We start from the raw sequence: 19,483 nt of genomic DNA on the forward strand, positions 1-19,483 counted from the left end.
TTTCTTTTTAAATATGAATTCTCTTGACCTGGAAAAATTAAAATTCAGGAATGCATCTACAATTTGTTCAAGATAAAATGATTAGAAAGATGAGATTTGAAAGGGATGAAAACAATGGATAGATTATTCATTAATTTATGTTTGGAGATACTATAGGTGTGTTGTCTTTAATTATATAATGAAATAAATTATTAATTTGTTACGTAATGTGATAGCTGGTTTATGCACCTATGATCGAGTGCAGCGGTACAAACATACCTTATTGATCATATGTCTGAAATGACATCTAGAATATGAAGTCAAAACTGTTTTAATTACCTCCTATGGGAACATCTGGCTGCTGGGAGGACATTTGGGGTTTTGGAGTAAATAGTGTGAATCTTAATTATGCTCTAAATATAAATTTAGTAAATCTCTAAGGCTTATAGTTAGACTGAGAAGTAGATCAGTGCAATAATAACCTATGGCCAGCCCAGTGGCTCAGGTAGTTGGAGCCCCGTGCTCCTAATGCCCAGGTTGCCGGTTCGATTCCCACATGGGTCATTGAGCTGCACCCTCTACAGCTAAGATTGTGAACAACAGCTGTCTTTGGAGCTTGGCTGCCTTGAGCAGCCAGAGGTTGGCGTGAGCATTCAGAGGTCGGTGTGAGCTGCGGTGCGCTGTTGTGCTGCCCTGTGCTGCCAGGAGTGGCTGGTGGCCAGTGTGAGTAACCGGCTGGCATCCAACTGCCTCAGCTGGGTGTAGCGCAAGGCTCATAATATCAGCATGGGTCAGGGAGCTGTGTCCTACACAGCTAGACTGAGAAACAACAGCTTGAACCAGAGTGGGGGGGAGGGGTAAGAAGGAGGAAAAAAATAATAATTTACAATTCTATAAAATATGACCAAGTTCAAAGCTGACAGAACCTTGTTCTGCTGTTGAAAACACTACGTTTTAACATCCCTTAAAATATTCACATAGGATCTACTATTTTTCCAGTGACTGAAAATGTTGGAATCTAGGTATAAATGTGAATATGTGCTACTGGGGTTTCGCTACCTGAGGGTGACAGCCAACACAAGCGAAACAGAATGTCAAGTCTCCTAGAATTCCAATCATCTTACTGACAACAGATACGCTTAGAGTGACTCCGTCAAGAAGGCCTCATACTTGGGTGGCTGGCTGACATGGTGGCATCAGCACAAGCAGCATCCTGGTATTGTCACAAAGATCTAAGATCCTTGGAAATCACCTGGCTAAACTGTTTCAAATAGCAGACTGGGAACTGAGGCTCAAAACAGTGAACTGGTTTGCTCAACATCACATGTCAGTGGTGGACCCAGGTCTAGAGGCCACAGTCTGCCTCCTGGACCAAACCATGGCTCCTTTCCCAACCATGCGGCCTTCCTGTCAGAAGACAAGGCAACGCAGCATACATTACCAATTTAGGACAACATACTCGTATTCTGGCTGTGTGGCCCAATGGGCAATTGTCCTGTAACTCTAATTAATGGGGAAAAAGTCATTTTGAATATTTCAGATCCCAAACTTAGATTTTTGGAAATTAATGTCTTATTAGGTTTTTTAAATGGAACCATGAATAAAATATGTTTTATTGTATACTTTCCATTGTCTTTGTAAACCTGCATGAATGAGGATTTCAATGATTAGAATTAGAATCTTTATTCCCCAAATTAGATATCTGGCTTTTTTTTTTTCCAGTTCCATCTCATCAGCTGACTGCTCTCCCATATGTTCATAGAATTTCAGAACTGCAAGAGAGCTAGCTAGACTAAAGAGAGTGACTTCCCCTTTGTTATACATCCTAAACTTGTGAAATGTATTGTACTTGGTGGAGAGAGGAAGTGCATTGTGAAAAGAGTATACCTTTGAAGTAGAACAGATCCAAGTTTAAATTTAGACCTGCTTTTTATTTAGCTTTATAAATAGCCATTTAGCTTTATAGCTATTTAACCATTTAGAATATCAGTTTCTTAGTTTGCTATCTGTAAAACAGTACTAGTAACTTCACAATAGGCTCACTGAAGGGAAGAAATGTAATAATATACTGAAGTTACCTGGCACACAACAAAGTATTTAACAAATGGAAGCAATGATTCTTAACTACAGTAACAGACATGTGACCCTATACTGCAAAAAAGATACTACCCGAGCCTTTCAAATTGTTAGCTCCTTGAGGATAAAGACATTTATAGATATATGCTGAGAAGTGCTATCTCTCCTGAAATACTGTTAAATAGCTCTGGAACTTTGATATGGAGCCCTGAGTTCTAGTTCAGGTCCAGTTCCCTAATAGCAGTGTGGCTGGGAGAAGGCACTCAACCTCCTTGCGCTTGTTTCCTCACCTGAAAAACAAGGCAAGCCCCCAAATATCTCACTTCCTACCTTACACGCAGAAAAGCCCTCTTCCACTGAAAGGGGCTTCGTGGTCAGCAGCTCCCAGGTCTTTGCATCTGGATGGACTTGCTCCTTTCATCTTTGCTACAAAGTTCACTTCGGTGACACATTATTAGCAGTTTATGAGATGTTATTTAGATTTTCTACTAATTTGAAATGATTTAAGTCTAAAGTTGAAGGTGCTATGATGACTGCGCTATCGTAGAATGAAGGATAAGAACATCAAGGTGAAGAAAGAGTGAACCATCAGAGCTCCTGTTTACGACTTCATTATACCATCAACTTCCAAGAGTGAGAAAAAATGAGGAAAAGCAACAAGGGAAAACAACACATTTATTAAGGAGCATGAAAATGCAAAAACTCATTTATAAATAAATGTAGCATCATTTGCCCAGTGGAAAAATAGCTAAAATCCATGAATAAACTGGATTTTATATTTGAAATGATTACATATTTGATCTCCAATAATTTCGCCCTTCCATCATGATCTTTTAGTAGCAGTCATTTCATAATGACCATAGAAAAAGCTGCTATCAATGATTACCACATAAGGGGAAAATTTTCAATTATTTTCTCTAAAAATGAACCAGTGCAAAAAGATTCAGATTATAAGGGATACAGTTAAGACCTGGGTTTATTTTCAGAAAACTAGAAAGTAAAAACCCCAAACACTTATTCATTAAGGAATGAAAAAAGCAAACTACATTTTGATCATTGAAAAATAATACATACGGATATTACAAAACATTCTTAACCAGTGATTACAATAATTACATTTATAAATGTTCATTCAAGTACTGGTGTTCAATAAACATTCAAATTCCCACTAAGAGTAACACTAGCTATAGATACGTGTGGACATTACAACAACAAAGATCTTGGCAACAGGAGGCAAGTGACCCTTAAACTATTGGATGTTTTTTTGTCTGTACGTGATTTTTCACAGTCTATATTTTATCTGTGAGGACCCCAGAAACACTTTACAGCAGCTAATTAAGAAGTCCTTCTAACAAAATAACTCTTAGTATTATAGAAACAAATATTCCAAAACAGAAGTTTAGCTTAAAAAAATAAGAGGGCACAATCAGCTTTCTTTGGTAAGAAGTTGTTAATTCCTTACCAAATGTTAGTGTGCTGTTGTGCAGACACTATCAGAACACTTCTTTGGTATTTACCAAAGAGCTATTTAATAAGCTGAAAAGATTTCATTAACTATGGTACCATGAGAGTGATGGAGAACTTATGTCAAAGTGTCACTGAAATCAACATCATTTCCTTGATCACTGTGGTGAATGGATCTTCCTTCAAAGAGCTCCCTCCTAATTTTGGCCTGAGTCTCAGGCTTGAATAAAAGTTCTTTTATCTGTTTCACTTTGGCCTTCAGACCCATTCTTTCTTGATGTAAAGCTTCATTAATTAAATCCCGGATTCCAATAGGTCTCTTGCCTACAGAAAAAGAATTTATAATAGATTTTTACATATAAATGCCAATGAAAAACATTAAATATGGTACATTGACTTATCAAAAGAGGGTTAGAAAAGAAACCTTTAAAATGTTGTCCACATATTATAGAAAAGGTTGCATTTTGCCAAAAATATATCATTTACCTGAAACAAATTTACTGTAAATAAAGATCACTGCATAGCGAGAGCATACATGAGACACACATGAAACATTATGGACTAACTATATGGATAATAATTTCAACAGTGATTATTTTAAACTTAGCACTTATTAGCTGTGATTGTGTTTTGGACTCATATAAAGTAGTCAAGTACCCTGCTAAGCGATATAAATGGCAGTATTCCAATTATGGCAAGGCCCCTGCCATGGCCTTTAATTTGAATCCACGAGGCATAACCCAAAGTCCCCTCTCCCTTGGCCATGGTCAAGAGCAAGTAAAACTTGGGCCATTCTTTCATAATTTCTTCTGCTAGTCCCAGCACTCCATTTCTCTTCTGTTGTGTTTCAGAAATGTAAACACATCAATCATGAAAGTATTAGGCAATCTCTACAAATTGGACAAGAGACACTCAAACAGCACAGTGCAAGTTAGTCCATTGACTCAGCAGAGGGGAGCAGAGATGCTTCTCACAGAGCGGTGAGGCCTGCCTGCATTTGGGTCTCATTTCCTGTTGTTGTCACTGTCAGGGCCATTCCTATCAGCCTCTTCAGTTTTCACAGAGCTCCCATCCCCTTGCTTGTTTTTGTTCTGTGTTTCTTCCAGATACTGCTGGACAGCCTTGAGCACTGCGTTCTCCACCAGCCTCTTACTGAGCCTTACCAGTTCGGCATCATCGGGCTCACCTCCATTCTTATCACCTACATTCCACAACAGAGAAGAGAGGTCACTGCGATCATATTGCCATAGAAACTCAGCATGCAGAGGCCGGCTAGTTCAGTTCGTTAAAAAGAGCAAGGGTCCTTCAATCTGGTAAACTGAATCTATAAATCCAAGAATATTGGCTTTGCTTTTCATTTGGTATTGGCAGAAGCAGGAAGACTGCCTATTCCTGTAGATTTTAGATTGAAAAGTAGTTCATAAGCCCCAATCTAAAAATACTCTACCTATAATGCTAGAGGCTTTCCATTTCTAACTATAATGCTGGAATTTTTGTCTTTCTTTCATCCAGGGCCAACTGCTGCTATTAAGTCAATGAACCCCAGATGTGAATTTACCAACTAGATCTGTGTCTGCTTCTCCTTCTCCACTGCCAAATGCCAGGAAATCAAGATTCTCCTCCCAGATAACTACTTAGGATCACTCATTTTAAAATATTTTGTTTATAGGTTAGTTGTTAATAAACTGTCAGCACTCCCTTGAAAACGAAGGCAATTACTATTGCTGGGAACTGGTTTAAAATAAGCTTATAACACTAACATTCTTTTTAATCTCAGTGCTATCACTGCAATTTAAAATTCAGGAAACTTTTCAAGAAGGAAAAGAGTAAGGCTTATGATAATAAATTACTAGATGTTAATATTTTATGGCCTTTTGCTTCAATGCTAGTGATGATCAAGGTTTAGTAATTCTATCTTTCATTTCACTATAAAAGGGCTGGTTCTCATCTATTCTCATGCTACACATTTCCCACTCACTTTCTTCCTTGTTTCCTTAACTGGGGAAAAGTACAAGGAAGCTCATCACTCATGTCCATTCAGTCCCTCATCTCCCTCCATCAAGTTGTGGACCCAGGAAGGCAGATGATCGGAGGCAAAGACATCTGAGCACCTAAATATATTAAGCAAATACTAACAGATCTCAAGGAAATGATAGCCGACAATATAATAATAGTGTGGGACTTCAATACTCTGCTTTCAACAATGGATAAATCATTCAGACAGGAAATCAATATGAAAACATTGGACTTGAACTATACTTTACACCAAATGGACCTAACAGACACACAGAACATTCCGTCCAACAGGACCAGAATACACAAGCTCTTCAAGTGCATATGGCACATTCTCCAGGACAGATCACATGCTAGGTTACAAAACAAGTCTCAGCAAATTTTAAAAGATTGCAATCATATCAGGTATCTTTTCTGACTACAACAGTATTAAACTAAGCATCAATAACATGATGAAAACTGGATTTCATAAAAATGTAGAAATTAAACATACTCCTAAACAACTAATGAGTCAGATGAAATCAAAAGGGAAATCAAAAAATATCTTGAAATAAACAAAAATGGAAACACAACATAACAAAACTTATGGGATACAGGAAAAGCAGTGCTAAAAGGAGGAATCTAGTCAATAATATTGTAATAACTTTGTATTACACATAGTTATTCGACTTATGATGGTGATCACATTACAAGGTATATAAATGTTGAATCACTATGCTGTACACCTGAAACTAATAAAATATTGTATGTCAACTATATACTTTAATAAAATATTGTACATCAACTATAATTTTCAAAAATTAAAAATAAAGAAGAGCATCTCAAGTTAACAACCTGACTTCACATCTCAATGCACTAGAAAAGAACTAAGCCCAAAGTTAGCAGAAGAAAGAAGATAACAAAGGTAACAAAGATCAGAGCAGAAACAAGAGAAACAGAGAATAGAAAAACAATAGAAAAGATCAATGAAACTAAGAGTTATTTTTTTAAAAGGTAAACAAAAATGACAAACTTTTAGCTAGACTTACCAAGAAAAAAAGACAGAGGACTCAAATAAATAAAATTATAAATGAAAGAGACATTACAACTAATACCAGAGAAATACAAAGGATCATAACATACTATGACCAATTATACGCCAAAAACTTAGACAACCTAGAAGAAAGAGATAAGTTCCTGAAAACATACAACCTTCCAACTCTGAGTCATGAAGAAACAGAAAATCTGAACAGACGAATAATAAGATTGAATCAGTAATCAAAAAACTCCCAACAAACAAAAGCCCAGGACAAGAAGGCTTCACAGATGAATTCTACCAAACATTTGAAGAAGATTCATGCTAACTCTCAAATTCTGACCCAAAAAAAACACAAACCAAAACAAACAAACAAATGAAGAGGAGATAACACTTCCAAACTCATCTCGTATGAGGTCAGCATTTACCAAAGCCAGATAAGAACACTAGAAGAAAAGAAACCTTCAGGCCAATGCCCTCATGAATTTAGATGTAAAAATTCACAACAAAACACTAGCAAACCAAGTTCAACAGCACATTAAAAGGCTCCTACCCCACGATCAAGTGAGAATTATCCTTAGGATGCAAGGATGGTCCAACATATGCAAATCAATCAACGTGATACACCACATTAACTCCAGTAAGATAACAAGTTCGTATTTGAGTCTAATCCTAACTCACTCTCCAAGATGCCCCTCAGGTCAAATAATCTGTGCTTCTGTGACTTTTCTTGGTCCCTAATAAAATGTCCCGGTTACTTCAGACATTAAGAGAATTAAAACACAAAAATCTTCCCACAAAAAGTTCGTTTTCCCCTCTGACTTTCCTATTTCTGTTTATGCTTTACTATCATCCAAGTCAACAAAACTCAAAACAAGATTGTCACCATCTTTGACGCTTTCCTTTTCCTTGTCGACATATTTAATCACCTGCTCTTCACGATTTCTCCCTTCTTCAAATGCATCTGGTATAAGCCCTCTGGATTAGTATTTCTAAAATGTCCCTTTTACTCTCCATTGTCTCTACAGGAAAATTTAAACTTGTCCTCCAAGGTTTTCCAGAATTCACCTTTGGTGCTCACCCACCACTGTGGAACTTCCAATTCAGCTTCCAACATCCCCTCCAAGCCTCCACACCATTCCTTATTTCTAGGCAGCCCTCTTTCCCTCTCACCAGTTAAAATTCCACCTACTCCAGGAAGCTTTCCTTGAGTGACCAGCTAGAAGTGATGAGCTTCCACTAGATTCCAATAACTCTGACTGCATATATAGTGTGTGGTCATTTGGTCATTCATTTAAGTACACACTCAGAACCTATTATCTACGTGGTTATTCTACCCTATGGGGACACAGCAGAGAACAAAAAAGTTCCACAAGCTTTTCTTTCTTAATTCACAAATTATGAGTATTTTTTATTAATGTACATATTCAACAACTATTAATTCAGTATCTGCTCTTATAAAGGTACAATCTTGAATACAGAAACCATGCTCTAGACTTCTCAGTTATCTCCTGCTCTGCTCATGTATGGCACAGTTTTCTGAACCCAATAAGAGCTCAACAAATATCTTTCAGTCAGTTGATTAAAGTCCTTGCAAGCAGTAGAAACATTTTTTAAATGTTCCTACCTTCCTATAAGGATAGCATGCCATGGCCAGAAATTTAGATTTATTATTAAATTTAAATCAAGAGCAGAGAATTCCAGATTAATTCAAATATCCACTGAAAAATCTCCATCCACTTTACTTGATGAACCTGGTCAGTATGACAAAATATCTGGCCTACATGACAAATATTAACTATCTACAAACTAACCAATCAACAAAACAACATGCTGTTTATAAATGAATCTTCCAGGTTTGTCCTGGATCCCCGCATTCCCTAATGATTTCACCAAGGATCCTCAGATTATCAAGGGTAGCCTAGGGGACAGCCTACTGGAAGGGTCATCCCAGAGCCCTGCAAGAATGCAGCAATTCAAGAAATGTGTGCCTTCATTCGGTGTGTTCCCTCTTTTAGCAAACTTAAATCAACTGAATTAAAGAAGAGGCACCTTTAGTTAAAGCTATACTGTATTTTTCTCCTGCTCAGTGATTGAATAAAAGAATCTGTCTCCCACAGTGACCTCAAAGATAAATGACTACTATGCTCATTGTACCTGAAGACTGGTTAACAATGGCAGTTCAACCTGCCACTGCAAGGTACACAAACTATCTTTTGATATTCCAACAAAAGTACACACAAAAATATTCCCAACGGGGGCCGCCCGGTGGCTCAGGTGGTTAGAGCTCCGTGCTCCTAACTCCGAAGGCTGCCGGTTCGATTCCCACATGGGCTAGTGGGCTCTCAACCACAGGGTTGCCAGTTCGGTCCCTCGAGTCCCGCAAGGGATGGTGGGCTCTGCCCCCTGCAACTAAGATTGAACACGGCACCTTGAGCTGAGCTGCCGCTGAGCTGCCGCTGAGCTCCCGGATGGCTCAGTTGGTTGGAGCGCGTCTTCTCAACCACAAGGTTGCCGGTTCGACTCCCGCAAGGGATGGTGGGCTGTGCCCCCTGCAACTAGCAACGGCGACTGGACCTGGAGCTGAGCTGCACCCTCCACAACTAAGATTGAAAGGACAACAACTTGACTTGGAGAAAAGTCCTGGAAGTGCACACTGTTCTCCAATAAAGTCCTGTTCCCCTTCCCCAATAAAATCTTAAAAAAAAAAAAAAAAAAAAATTCCCAATGTATGCAGCAAACTCTTGATAAAAGCATTTTTTCTTGATCTATTTGGGTTACTTAATATCATATCCACTTAAAATGGCAGATAAATTTCAATCTTTGACACTTATTTTAGAATCTAATCTCCCCAGAATATCTTCGATCAGTTTCTTAGAATACTAAGAATATAAAAGAAAGGGAAGGAAAAATTCTGTAAAGCCCACTAAACACAGTATTGACCCTAAAAGAACAGACTTAAACTTTTCAACAAACTTTAAGTGAGCAAGTACACTTTCTTAAGGGTTGAAACATCACTAATTCATGGTATTATCCATGTTTCTATTTTTGTTTATATTAAACCTGAGATCTCTGATACCAAATCAGGTATCCCTGATACTAGGGATAACATCTTTGTGGGGGAAAAGAAGGAGGAAGAGAAGAAGGAGAAAAAGAAGTGAACTCCTTTGTGATAGCAAGAATACTTTCTACCTAGTAGAATAATTTAAGGTCAACATTAATGTGGTTCAGCTGTTCTTATATGTGAGTTAACCCAATAATTGCTTAATTGATGTGACATAAAGAGTTCCAGAAATCATCACCCCAACCCACTACCAATATCTAGGTGCCTATATGTCCCGACAAGAACATTGCATGCTAATATACGAGGTCGAATAATTAAGTTGCCAAACTCATCCTAGAGAAAGTGCTACATCTCTCATTGCTGAATATCACTATAGTCACCTTCCTAGTACTCCCCTTGGGAAGCTATGCACCAACACCAGCACCTAGTCCACCCTTCAAAGCAATTTTGGAACTCTTTTTCTGGAATGGCCATCAGAGGTGTCATCATATTACCCTTGATATCCTGAATGTCATCAAAATGTCTTCCTTTCAATATTTCTTTTATCTTCAAGTAAAGAAATAAGTCATTGGGGGCCAGATCAGGTGAGTAGGGAGGGTGTTCCAATACAGTTATTTGTTTACTGGCTGAAAACCCCCTCACAGACAGTGCCATGTGAGCTGGTGCATTGTCGTGATGCAAGAGCCATGAACTGTTGGCAAAAAGTTCAGGTTGTTTTCGTCTAACTTTTTCATGCAGCCTTTTCAGCACTTTGAAGTAGTAAACTTGGTTAACTGTTTGTCCAGTTGGTACAAATTCATAATGAATAATCCCTCTGATATCAGAAAAGGTTAGCAACATCATTGCAACAAATTCACAAACTTAATTGTCAGATCTCATATGTGTGTGTGTATGTGTGTGTGTGTGTGTGTGTGTGTGTGTGTGTGTTACATCAGATGGGTAATATGTTGATGTCATATGAAGGTTGGAGGGAGGTGAGGCACAATACACATAGGAGCGTGAGCACCTGATCATCATACATATGAACTACAAAATGATCGTCATGCTAATATTGTTTAAAAGAGAACCAAAAAAGAAAAATCTTCATTACAATGCTGTGTGTGTAAGACCAATAGAGAAAGTGCAACACATTACTTGTCCTAATCAAAATCCCAGCAAATTATATTGTAGATATCAACAAACTGATTCTAAAGTTTACATGGAGTGGCAAAACAAAAACAAAAAACAGGACCCCCCCCACCCCCCAAAAAAAAGAAACCCATAATAGCCAACACACTAGTTAAGGAGAAGAACAACGCTAGAGGACTGACACAAGCCAACTTCAAGACTAACTATAAAAATATTGTAATCAAGATACTGGCAGAAGAATGAACAAACATATCACTGGAACAGAATAGAGGGCCCAGAAATAGTCCCACAAATATAGCTAATCGACCTTTGAAAGAGGAGCAAAAAGAATACAATGGAGCAGGGACAGTCTCTTCTACAAATCGTGCTGAAACAACTGGACATGCGAAAAAATGAATCCAGACACAGACCTTACACACTTCACAGAAATTAACTCAACGTGATCCTAAATATAAAATACAAAACTATAGAACTCCTAGAAGATAACAGGTAAAAACCTAGATGACCTAGGGTATGGCAATGACTTTTTAGATACAACACCAAAGACATCATGTGGGAAAGAAAAAATTGATAAGCTGCATGCACTTTACCGAAATTAAAAAACTTCTGCTCTGTAAAAGACAGTGTCAAGAGAATGAGAATACAGCCACAGACTGGGAGAAAGTATTTACAAAAGACATATCTGATAAAGGATTGTTACCCAAAACATGCAGAGAAGTCTCAAAATTCAACAACAGGAAAACAAACATGATTAAAAATAGATCAAAGATCTTAATACGCACCTCACCATAGGAGATACACAAATAGCAAATAAGCATATGAAAAGATACTCCACATATGTCATCAGGGAAATGCAAATTAAAACAATGAGATACCAATGCACATCTATTAGAATGGCCAACACGCAGAACATGGACAATACCAAATGCTGACAACGATATGGGACGAGAACTCTCATTCATTTCTGGTAGGAAGGCAAAAGGTTTCAGCCACTTTGGGAAACAGTTTGGCGGTTTCTTACAAAACTACTCTTAACATACAATCCAGCAATCACATTCCTTGGTATTTACCCAAAAGAGCTGAAAATTTATGCCCACATAAAACCTGTACATGGATGTTTATAGCATCTTTACTCATGATTGCAAAAACTTGGAAACAACCAACATGTCCTTCAGTAGGTGAATGGGTAAGCTGTGGTACATCTAGATAACGGAATATCATTTGGCACTAAAAACAAAGGGGTTATTAAGCCACGAAAAGAAAAGAAAAAACCTTAAATGCATATTACTAGGTGAAAGAAACCAATCTGAAAAGACTGCATACCGTATGATTCCAAATATATGACATTGTGGAAAAGGCAGTAAAGTTGAGACAGAAAAAAGATCAGTGGTTGCCAGGAGTTGGGGGAAGGGAAGAGGAATGAATAGGCAAAGCACAGAAGATTTCTAGGGCAGTGAAAATATTCTGTATGATGCCATAATGACGGATACATGTCCATCATTATACATTTGTCCAAAGCCACAGAACGTACAACACCAAGAGCGAACCATAATGTTAACTATGGACTTTGAGTGATTATGATGTGCCGAGGTAGTGTCATCAGTTATCTTTAGGACTTCTTTTTTTCAGTCTGTGGTATCAGTTCTCTGAGTCCATATATGATCCACATTGTTCCTATACAATTCCTACTGTAATGCTGTAATTTCTTATTGTAAATATTGGTGATGTGACAGAACTTGCAATATGTGTGTAAAGAGGGAAAAATATGACATACATATGAATTTGAAATCCAATTCTGCTATTTTCTATCTGCACAGCCTTGTTCAACAATCTCTCCAAACCTAAATTTCCCTTCCATGGGCCACTCGTGAGGATAATACACCTTGCACTGCTGTAGTAAGCATTAGATATAAGGTATGAAAAGTGCCTAAAATTGTGCCTGGAATACAGTATGTTTTCAAAATATGATAGTTATTTTATACATGTGTTATGATTAAGAAGAATGCGTTCAATACCTACTAAATGTCAATCATTAATTTATTCACTTTATTAAATGCCTACTATGTGCCATTACTAAGTATTTAAAAATAAACAGGACATAGTCTCTGACCACACAGAAGTCAGTCTAGGAAGATGACCAATAAACAATGATTGCAAAACAATAGGTTAAGTGCTGTAATAGAACACGTTCGAGGTCCAGTGGAGTTGGGAGGGATAACAAGTGTCACAGAGGAGATATTTCAGCTCAGTAAATAGGAGTTTCCAGACATGGAAGTTTTTTGGAAGACAACTTGGAAGAATTGTATTACCTGATTTCAAAATGTATCATGAAGCTATATAAACAGAGACAGTGTGGTATCGGTGTAAAGACAGACATATAGATCACGAAACAAAACAGAAAATCCAAAAATACATTCTCAAATATATGGCCCACTGATTTTCAACAAAGGTGCCAAGACAATCAACACAGAAAGAATAATCTTTTCAAGAAATGGTACTAGAACAACAGGATAGCCATGTGCAAAAACAACCTCTCCCCTTATCTCACATCATATATAAAAATGAATTCAAGACAGATAATATACCTAATATAAGAGCTAAATGCATAAAGTGTCAAGAAGAAAATATAGAAGAACTTCTTAGTGTCCTTGGATTAGGCAAAGATTCTTAATAGGACACCAAAAGCATAATCTACCAAAAAAAAAAAAAAGGATAAATTAAATTTAATCAAAATGTAAAACTTTTCTCTTGTTAAGACACTGGGAAAAATATTAACAAAATATATCTGTTAAAACAAAAAACAAAAAATATGTATCCAGAATACAAAGAGAACTCTCACAACTTAATAAAAAGACAAAAGTAAATAAATAAAAAATGGCAAAAATAATTGAAGAGTTACTTCACAAAACATGTACAGATGCCAATAAACATGTGAAAAGATACTCAACATAATTAGCCACCAAGGAAATGCAAATTAAAGTCACAATCAGATACCACTATTCACCCACTAAAATTAAAATTAAAAAGAATAACAATATCAAGTGTTGGTGAGAATGTGAAGCAACTGGAACTCCTGTTGTTGGGTGGAAATGCAAAACTGGTACAGCAAGTTTGTAAAAACAGTTCAGAAATTCCTTATAAAAGTTTTAATGAAAGTTGGCCATATTCTTACCAGCAAGCTCATTTCTACGTAGAATTAAAAACAAGTGAAATGAAGGCATATGCTCACACAAAAACATTATAGATATGAATGTTTGGAGTAGCTTTATTTGTAATTGTTCCAAACTAGAAACAACCCACATATCCTTCAACTGGTGAATGAATGAACAAGCTGTGGTATGTCCACACAATGGAATACTACTCAATAATACAAAAAAATGAATATCGATATATGCAACAAACACAGATGAATCTAATGTGCATTATGCTAAGTGAAAGAAGCCTAAATCAAAAGGCTGCATATTGTGTGATTTTTGTTTTCATGACATTATAGAAAAGGTAAAACTATCAGTACTGAAACAGACCAGTGATTGCCAGAGGCTGGGGATGAGGACAGGGGTTGACTACAAAGGGGCATGAGAGAATCTGGGGGATAATGGAACAGTTCACAACCTTGATTGTGTGATGGTTATACGACTCTATGTTGATTAAAACTCACACAACTCTACACAAAAAAGGAGGTGAATTTTACTATATGTAAATTATACCTAAAAAAAAAAAAAACTAACGGGAATAATTTTTTCCCTGTGGTAAAGGACCATTTAGGGGTCTGTTGGGGTCAACAAGTGGACCTGCTGAATAGACTGGTGCCCTGTCACTCTTTGCACTTAGCACATAGTTGGTAATGAGGATGACTTTCTCAGCTCCTCTCTCTGTTCTAATACACACATCTCAACTGTAATAAGTGCAATCTCTCACAGCGACAGGCCTCAGATTCTTAGTTCCTTTCTTTCTGAATCATACACTTCTGTTGTGCTCAGTATCAAAATTTGAAAACTAATATCCAGGGAAATAGACAGGAATGGTTTCTGAACATGAATGAAACCCAAATCATTTTAATGCTCCCTTTCAGTGTATCAGAAATGGATCGTTTGCTCCAATCTGCTCAAGTTTGCTCTAATCTGCTCAACAAGTGCACAAACTAAACTGGTACCCTGTACTTGATTGACAAGTGCTCACCATCACGCTGTTGTTGAAATCTATTTCCAAGGGGGCACTGTACAAACTGTGGCTTGTTTTACTCACTTGTTTTGCCTTGTTTATAGACTCCTATCTGCTACTCCATATCATAAATTACTCTGTACTTACATATACCACGGTCTCTGTCTATATAAACATGGTTGTTTCCTCCCTGAATTCTGATTCCCATATTTGCTCAGGTTGGACTGTAAGGAGTTCTTAATATTCCTGACTGTTCAGAATCGCTATGTGTCACTTTGCGCATAACTGATTGAGAGGAGCAATTTCAGCGGTGATAAGAGCAGCAGACATTCCAAACACAAGACCCGATGCTAAGGAGTAGCAACAGAAGGACAGCTATCATTGGAAAACTAGTGTTAGGACAAAGAAGAAATACAGTTTCAAACGTGTCAAAAGCATACATTTGCACACAATCATGCTCTTTGGCAGAGAAACAAGGCTGCAAAACGATCACTGCTTTGAATCTGAAAATTACGATGTTCATGTAATTTATTATCATCTATTAAGAGAATGTTACATAAAAGTTAAAAGCATTACTTCCTAGCATTAGTTTTCACTTGTTTGTCTAACACTCCTACTCATGGTAATATATACTTGTCTTTCTAGGCTGATATTCCAGGCTAGGCGTGGATTCATGCAGAAATAACGGTCACCTTCCTGTTCTGAAGACAATGTTTGCCAAGGTAGATCAGCAGCATAAATGTTAACATCAGTCTATTCTGGTGAAATAAACCGTAACTGTAGATATCACTCTACCTCTTTTATACACAATAAGGACACACACACCCAGATTGGAAGGTTCCAAGGGCTGAAAAAATCCCCATGGTACCAGGTCCCTAATAGCAATAACAGGACTACTTTCTTCACACTTTTCAAAGTGTTTTCAGAAACACTATTATCTCACTTGGTTCTCAAAGAAACCTACTGAGGTGAAACAAGTGTGTATTCTTCCCATACTACGAGTGAGAGCAATGAAACATGAGAGGATACATACATTGTCTAAGATCACAACAGAAGAGATGTGAATCTGTAGCTCTCACCCCAAATCAGGACGATTAGTTTAATTGGGACACGCACTCCCAGGCAGACACTCCACAGCTCTCTGGAGCACCCTTATCCTGGGGACATGAAGGTGTACTTACGAAAAAAATAAACAAAAAAACCATACCACATAACTTAATGATTGGTTGATTGGAAAACAGAAAAACTCTGTTTTGGAAAAACAGATTGGTTGATTGGAAAACAGAAAGTTCCATTCTCAGATCAACATTTTTCTACTAAATAATGGATACTGATGAATGCAGTACAATACTTTTCTTCCATCTTCTTGCCTTCTTTCTACCTTCCTTCCATCTTTCCTTCCATGCACATTCATTGAGTACCCTCTATTTACGATAAGCATTGTTGAATACAGAAATGAACCCCACAGGGGCCCAGACTTCAGGACACCTGCAATTTGCTAGTGGTTTGTCTGGGTAACTGCAGAACTTGGTCTCATATAAAATGACTGATGAGGTGGGAGGGAAGAATGATGAGGCTGGAAATGTACGCAGGGGAAAGGCTCCCGCAGGACATACTGAAGAGTTTGTGCATCATTCAGTTTTCTAGAGCACCTACTAGGATCAAATTACAAACCTAGATTCTGACATATACACAAATTATCAAGGCTCATCTTCAAAGAACTTCTTATTTCAACCCATGAGGTACAATGTTAAAGAAAATTAGATTTTTAAAACACTGCTAATATTTTAAAATGTAAGCTTGGGTATCAGTACATTGTTAGTTTTTTATAGAAAAATACCAGACATACCACTAACCAGTGGTTTTGCTTCATTTTGTTTTAAGCTCAATGCAAATAACCAGTCATTAAACTTAGTGAGAGAGATGAAAATATAAGCATTACTTATCAAGAGCATCGTAAATACTTTAAGTATCACAGGATGAAATAAATTGTATTTTCAAAAATTATCCAAAACAGCTCTCTTTAACTCACTTGCCTAACCCTAAACCAAACCCTTTTTGTTTTGGATGAGCATGTATTTCATACCACAAAAATTTCAATCTATGAATATTTATTCAACTAGCCAATACATAAAATAGGTTAAACTGCCACTCTTCATTTTCTTTGATGGCCTCTTAAAACTTAATTTTTAAAGTCTGATCATGAAAATCCAGGTGCACAGAACTATTTGGTCAGTGTATTTTCCTTGTGAATACTAAGCCATCTGTGGACCAAGTCTATTGGGTATTATAAAAACAATAATAATGGTTCAAATAAAGAATGTGTGATGCTAAAGAAAACTTGAAGATAAGATGATTAGTCATTAAAATGAAATCAAGAGAAAAATGGAAATGTAAAGTCTCCCATGGCCATTCTTCCAGGCATATAATAAAAATAAATAAAGAAACTGAGCACATTTTCAAAAAACTGAAGCTTGGTGAACTCATACATGATTGCCTTAGCTTCAGGGGGAATGACTAAAGGAAGTGATGTAGTATATACCTTTCTCAAGGACCTAGCACTGTCAATTTCCTAGAGGCTTCCAAAACGCATTCAGACAAAAATCAAATGGTTTAAAAAATATTTTTGTTGATAACTACTGTTCATTAAAGTTCTTTGAATATGTGAATTCTTACTATAGAAAATTAAACTAGCATTTAAACTTGTTGGATAATATGCTGATGGTATATAAATGTAAACTCATTTCTTCAGACAGTTTGATGCTTGCTTTTCAAGCTCTTGATTGCTAAGTATGGTAGAACTGCTCCCAGTCAAAGGAATTTCAGGTACCGTTAAAAACACACACACACACACACACACACACACACACACGGTACCAGGGTGGACAAAGAACAATGGCTGTCACCCTGGGCTTGCCCTCCAGGCCACCCTAAAGGCACACTTATTGTCCCTGGGGAAAGAAGGGTGCTACAAAGATGGTTAGATGAAGGAGATAAGACAAAATCTTGGTCTCATTCCCCACCATGTCCAACTGTTTCTCTCTGAAGAATAAACCAGAGCCTGTCCCCTCTGCATCTGCTTAGGGTCTCTTCCCAGGAGCTTTGGTGTCGGAAGAGCTATGTTCCTGCACCACCAGCCTTAGTGTCCTGCAAATTGAGTCTTAAGACTCTGCATACTTATGTTTTCCTAACATATCCCATGTAACATTACCTAATTGTAATGATTATATGTATGGATCCTTTTAATGATAAACCTATTTAATATCTATTATGTGCCTGTTCTTTCCCCCACACGTTTAAATCAAAAGCTTACCACTATTATCACTATTTTAAATATGAGAAAAACAAGGGTCAAAAAAGCCAAGAGACGTACCCAAGTCCATACAATTAAAAAATGGCCAAGTTGGGACTCAAATGTAGATCTATCTGGTTCCCAAATACTACACTTCACGGCCGTTACACCATAAGTAAGGCTCCATATCTGGCAATTGGAAATATAGCCCTATGATACAAGTATTTTTGGCTCTAAAATTAGACTGCAACCACAAAATATTTATAATGCTTCCTGTTAAGTTACAGAGTCAGAATATCTGGACTACTATCATAACTCCCCTATTCACTGCCTCTGTATCCCTGTGAAATATGCTTCACCCTCCTAAGGCTCACTTTCTGTATTTGTAAACCAGGGAGAACAACAGTTCTACATCACAGGGCTGTTGTGAAAATTAAATAATAATACAAAGCACTTAGCACAGTGCTCCACTTACACTAGTATTCAATAAAATTAACTGTACTGTTTTGATTTAAATCAAAGGGATACTAAGACTGTGTTTCAATTTATAAGGTTACAAGGTTATTTGTTTATGATTTCCCTGCCATACATCACTGTAAGTAAACAAGATATGGGCAACCTATTCAAGATTCACTTTAAAAATGTTTCTTGAAACAATTTTGGCATAACTGCAAACAAGCATTTTATGCATTGCTCTGTACAGCTTGCATTTATATTCTTCTGCAACTTAATGATGGATGTTCCTTCATAGGCTTTCTAGCAGACATAAACAGATCACAGCTCAAACAGTGAGATACAGATGGTTTTAGGTTTCCTGCTGCACCAAACTAAAATGCGAGTTATTGAAAAATACAGATGTTCTGTATTTGAAAATCACAACTGATAAAAATCATCACATCGAGTTTCACTCATATGCAACTTTCCAGGCTCATATCTACTTCAGAACATGTGCTTTGCACATGTAAATGTCACAATCCTTCATAGCCCCAGCTTTGCTCTTGTCTTCCTACTTTACATATTTTCAGTCAGAGTCCTTCTTTTTTCTTCCATTCATCCATTGTCAAATCCTCAAAAATATGAGATAATTAATAGCAAAAAATACTGTAAAAGGTACACTGTAAGTAAAAATCGGGATCAAGAAAAAACAAATTATAATAGCAAGTAAAGAGCAGAGGGAAACCTAGCTTCCCAGATTCAGAGTGAAAGGGGATGGATGCATGGTGGTTCTTGTGAAAGAAGGAATCATGGTTCCTTCAGGATCACGGATTACTCATTGCTGGGGCTCCAGGCC

At 37.2% G+C, this 19,483-nt stretch overlaps 1 protein-coding gene and 1 non-coding gene across 12 annotated transcripts in view; both read right to left on the minus strand.

The window, feature by feature from the left end:
* Positions 1–2,712: 2,712 nt before the first annotated feature.
* The window catches only part of AKAP7 (A-kinase anchoring protein 7), a 108,689-nt gene continuing 91,918 nt past the window's right edge, over positions 2,713–19,483 (minus strand). For 6 of the 11 annotated variants that reach the window (XM_019729389.3, XM_019729384.3, XM_019729379.3 and 3 more), the window contains one exon: positions 2,713–3,843. In XM_019729389.3, the coding sequence (XP_019584948.3) occupies positions 3,638–3,843 (206 nt within the window). In that variant the 3' untranslated portion in view covers positions 2,713–3,637. Of the gene's footprint in view, positions 4,721–19,483 lie in introns of all 11 variants that reach the window. The other 5 variants (XM_019729380.3, XM_019729385.3, XM_019729383.3 and 2 more) reach the window with 2 other exon arrangements.
* Positions 10,541–10,649, minus strand: LOC141572001 (small nucleolar RNA U13). Its single transcript, XR_012497033.1, has one exon. It is a non-coding gene; the product is annotated as a small nucleolar RNA U13 (small nucleolar RNA).

The sequence above is a fragment of the Rhinolophus sinicus genome, chromosome 2, assembly GCF_057876585.1.
Source record: "Rhinolophus sinicus isolate RSI-liver-muscle chromosome 2, RSI-T2T, whole genome shotgun sequence".
In the NCBI taxonomy this organism is placed as follows: domain Eukaryota; kingdom Metazoa; phylum Chordata; class Mammalia; order Chiroptera; family Rhinolophidae; genus Rhinolophus; species Rhinolophus sinicus.